The sequence below is a fragment of the Notothenia coriiceps genome, unplaced genomic scaffold, assembly GCF_000735185.1.
Source record: "Notothenia coriiceps isolate Sejong01 unplaced genomic scaffold, NC01 NC01_scaffold00001982, whole genome shotgun sequence".
Taxonomy (NCBI): domain Eukaryota; kingdom Metazoa; phylum Chordata; class Actinopteri; order Perciformes; family Nototheniidae; genus Notothenia; species Notothenia coriiceps.
In genome coordinates, this window is record NW_011334683.1 from 27,424 (window position 1) to 31,514 (window position 4,091).

Sequence of the window (4,091 nt, forward strand, 5' to 3'; positions counted from 1 at the left end):
CCCACCTTATCACCTGAATCTCCTCTTAGAGCACCATTGGGTTCTTTTTAATATCTGAGACCTATAATATATTGATGAAAACCATTATAGTAGGGGACCTTTAACACCAGATGTTTTTCCTCCGACTGTCTCCCCTCCTCAGATCAGCATCCCCCTGATCACAGCGTTCGGTGCGGACACAGAGGGAGCCCAGTGGATTGTGGGATATCTCCTGGAGAAGGTGATAAACAACCTGTCGGTGTGGAGCTCGGAGCCCGGGCTGGCCAACGACACCGTGGAGCTGCTGGTGACGCTGGTGGAGAAGAGGGAGAGGTGAGGAGGGAGAGGGGATGACGATGAGGGTTGATCCACGGGACGTTATAGATTTGTTGTTTCTAGTTAACATGTATCATGTAGCGCTGAGGATAACACACGTCACACATTTCAGCTCTCTAATGAAGTTATAAAAACATTCCACATTTTTGTTGGAAGGAAACACCTTAGAGCGTTAAGAGGGTCTATTTGTTCTTTCAGTGATAATCAAAACATCGATATCAACCAAATTTGATTGTGCCAAAAAAACTGTATTTATTTTCAATGGTGGAATTATTATGTTAAAATTGATCAAAACGTTTTAAACCAGTATTTCTGAGGTATTTTTGGTCTAATAATCCTCCTCCTCATCGTCCTCCTCCTCATCGTCCTCTTCCTCTTCCTCAGGGCTAACATCGTGGTTCAGTGTGAGGGTTGGTGGAGCTTGGCGAAGCAGTTTGCGAGCCGCAGCCCCCCCCTCCACCTGCTGTCCAGCCCCGTGCAGCGGACCCTGATGAAGGCTCTGGTCCTCGGGGGCTTCGCTCACATGGACTCTGACGCCAAGCAGCAATACTGGGCTGAGGTAATGTGTGTGTGTTAGTGTAACAGATAAGGCCGAACTAATTAGTTAATTAATGAAATAAAAAGAAACAGAAAAACATTATTCTTCAACTCTTTCAGTCAAAAGTCAAAGTCAACTTTATTGTCAATCTTCCAGTTTGTGTGTACAGACGGAGAGATCGAAATACCGTTTCCCACAATCCCCAATATAAAACAAATGTATATAAAAACATGTGTGCAAATATGTATATATATACACAGAATCAAAGACACATTTTTACATGTGCACACATTAAGACCTAAATAAAAACATAACAACCAATATATACAAAATAACAGTCACTTCAATATTTGAGAATGTGCATTGTGTTAGTGTAACAAACAAGGCCGAATTAATTAGTTAATTAATGAAATAAAAAGAAACAGAAAAACATTATTCTTCAACTATTTAGAAAAAACTGCCAAATTCAACTTTTCAAATGTAAACGGTCATTTTTTCAGATTATTATCAACATTTCAGGTGCGTTCACTTTCATGTGTGCCTCCAGATAAAGTGGCTACAACATCTGGTTTGTCTGACTGCTCTCTGTGGTGTGCCGGATCCAAACTATGCATGTATGTTATTATAAATAAAACAGGATCTAATAACCAAAACTAAGAAGATACGACGCGACTAGAACGAACATTTTAAGGTCTGATAATTAACAAAAATAACTCATCATTGCTTTAGTTTTTGTTGTCATTAAATCTCCTTAAAAACACACCTCAACAAAGTGTGTGATGTTGAGAGCTATGGAGCTCTGAGGATGAGGAGGATGAGGAGGAGTGATGGATGCAGTCCGTAATATTCCCCGTGGAGCCTTCCTCCCGCCTGTCGACCCTTTTTGTGATCCTGCAGGCCTTTTGTCTTAATAGGCTGACGGTAGTAAACGTGGGTGCAAAGCCACAATGACTCCAGAGTAATTATGGGGGTGGGGGGCGGGACGGCAGCTGTCGGCTCCTGCAGCTGCGTGTTTGAACTCGGATGGCTCTGGAGGAGGAGGAGGAGGAGGAGGAGGAGGAGGAGGAGATATGGAGCGGACAACTGATCAAACAGCCCTTATGTTACATCTCTGCAATCTCTATCTCTCCCTACATGCCCCGAGAAGTCACTCAGAGTTAGTTTGATTCGTTCAGGATGTCCCCACTGAGTTCAGATTATAAAACCGGTCTGTGCAAAGACTTCAATATTAAAACAACTTCAAAGCAGCTTCCTATAAATGGGTATTATTTATTTTCAGCAGGGATGAAAGAAGTACTGAGATCCTTGATTCAATCATAAAGTCAAAACTCCATGACCAGTACAAGCCCAGATTTCCAAACACTGTATGTGTTGTAAGTCAAAACAGAACCTAAGTAGACCACTTTATTTATGCAAACATTGCAAGTTTTGAAAATAAAATAAATAGTTCCATTAAATGTGAATTTACTGCAAGATAAAGTACAGATATGTTACTGTTTATCAAAGCTTATTTCTGTTGCCACCAAGTGTCCAAAACACTGTTTATTTAGCTTTAAAGTTATTCAATACATGCTACATTTGCATTCGCCTCACTACTAAACCTGTAACAACACTTCAACCCTTGTATGGTATTCGGGTCTGTGGGACCAGTTTTCATTATTTAGGCTAGGCAAGTTTATTTATAGCACCTTTCAGCACGCAACAATTCAAAGAAAAATGATATGATAAATTATTTTTTCAAACTCACACTCAATGGCCTTGGCTCATTTTCTGTGAAGAACATAGATTGACACTTACATTTCTACTTCAAATGTTTGGCGACGTATGTGCCACACGAATACATCTTATAGTCGTATATTAACCCCCCTGTTTCCCTCCAGATTAAAGAGGTCAATTACTAGATCGTAATTAAAAGACTATTTTGTTTGTTTTAATGGAGAACATTACTTGCAAATATTGTGGGGTAAGAAGTACAATATTTCCCTCTGAAATGTAATGTAGAATAAAGCACTATCAAATGAAAATACTCAAGTAAAGTATAAGTCAAAACTGAACCTACGTAAACCACTTAACAAACGTGAAATAGTCCCATTAAATGTGTCAACTTCCTGCAAAATATAATACAGATAGACGCTTCTTCAAATGTTAAGCGACATGACGAATATGATGAATGAAGTACAGTCAGTCCCATATGAACACATCTTACGGTCGTATATTAACCCCACTGTTTCCCCCCAGGTGCTCCACCCTCTGCAGCAGCGCTTCCTGAACCTCATCAACCAGGAGAACTTCGCTCAGATCAGCCAGCAGGAAGCCGTCAAACAGGAGATCATCGCCACGTTGGAGGCGCTGTGCGGCATCGCCGAGGCAACGCAGATCGACAACGTGGTGCAGCTCTTCTCCTTCCTCATGGACTTCCTGTCCAGCTGCATCGGACTCATGGAGGTAAGAGAAAGACGAAATAATAGGTGGCTTTTAAAATACTTAAATCTAAACTAGTTAATGGATTATTTTCATCTAAAACATTTCATGTCGTTGCTCAGGTGTACAGCAACACGCCGGAGACGATAAACCTCATCATTGAGGTGTTTGTGGAAGTGGCTCACAAGCAGATCTGTTACCTGGGAGAGGTGAGTGACTTCTTAACTAACCTCCACTGTTTTACCTGCTTTAAGAAAACTGAGAGGATAACAAGATGATGCACTTTAATCAGTTCAGGAACGTACCAGATCTGTCATGTATGAATCAAGGTCTGGTCACAGAAACCAGAACTTGTGTCTTCAGCTGTGTCGGTCTGAGATTCAAATTCAAAGGTTTCATTGCACATATGCACAAAGCTACAATGAAATGATTCTGACCTGAGCTCCTCCAACAATGCAACATGTATAATAAAATACAGTATTTCTTTAAGAGAAAATATATATATATATATATATATATTAGGGATGCCAGCGATTATTCGATTTTTCGAATATTCGTTACAGTCTCCATAATCGAAAANAGGATAAATGGGTATGTGGTATGTAATAGGGATACCAGCGATTATTAGATTTTTCGAATATTCGTTACAGTCTCCATAATCGAAAATTATTTTTTTTAATTTGATTTGATTTATATATTTTTTTATTATTATTTATGTTTTTCTCTTTTTTCCTGGCTTAGTTTCAACCAAAATATAGACTAATGCTAATAATAGTAATATTATTAATAATTGTAAATGGCCATTGGTCACATCACC

General features: G+C 39.6%; 1 protein-coding gene across 1 annotated transcript in view; it reads left to right on the forward strand.

Moving 5' to 3' along the window:
- Positions 1-4,091, forward strand: part of xpo4 (exportin 4) — a gene marked incomplete at its 5' end in the record, with an annotated part of 30,427 nt that overhangs the window by 21,621 nt on the left and 4,715 nt on the right. The window contains 4 exons of the mRNA XM_010793906.1: positions 143-312; positions 700-874; positions 3,092-3,298; positions 3,397-3,483. Of these exons, the coding sequence (XP_010792208.1) occupies positions 143-312; positions 700-874; positions 3,092-3,298; positions 3,397-3,483 (639 nt within the window). The remainder of the gene's footprint in view (positions 1-142; positions 313-699; positions 875-3,091; positions 3,299-3,396; positions 3,484-4,091) is intronic.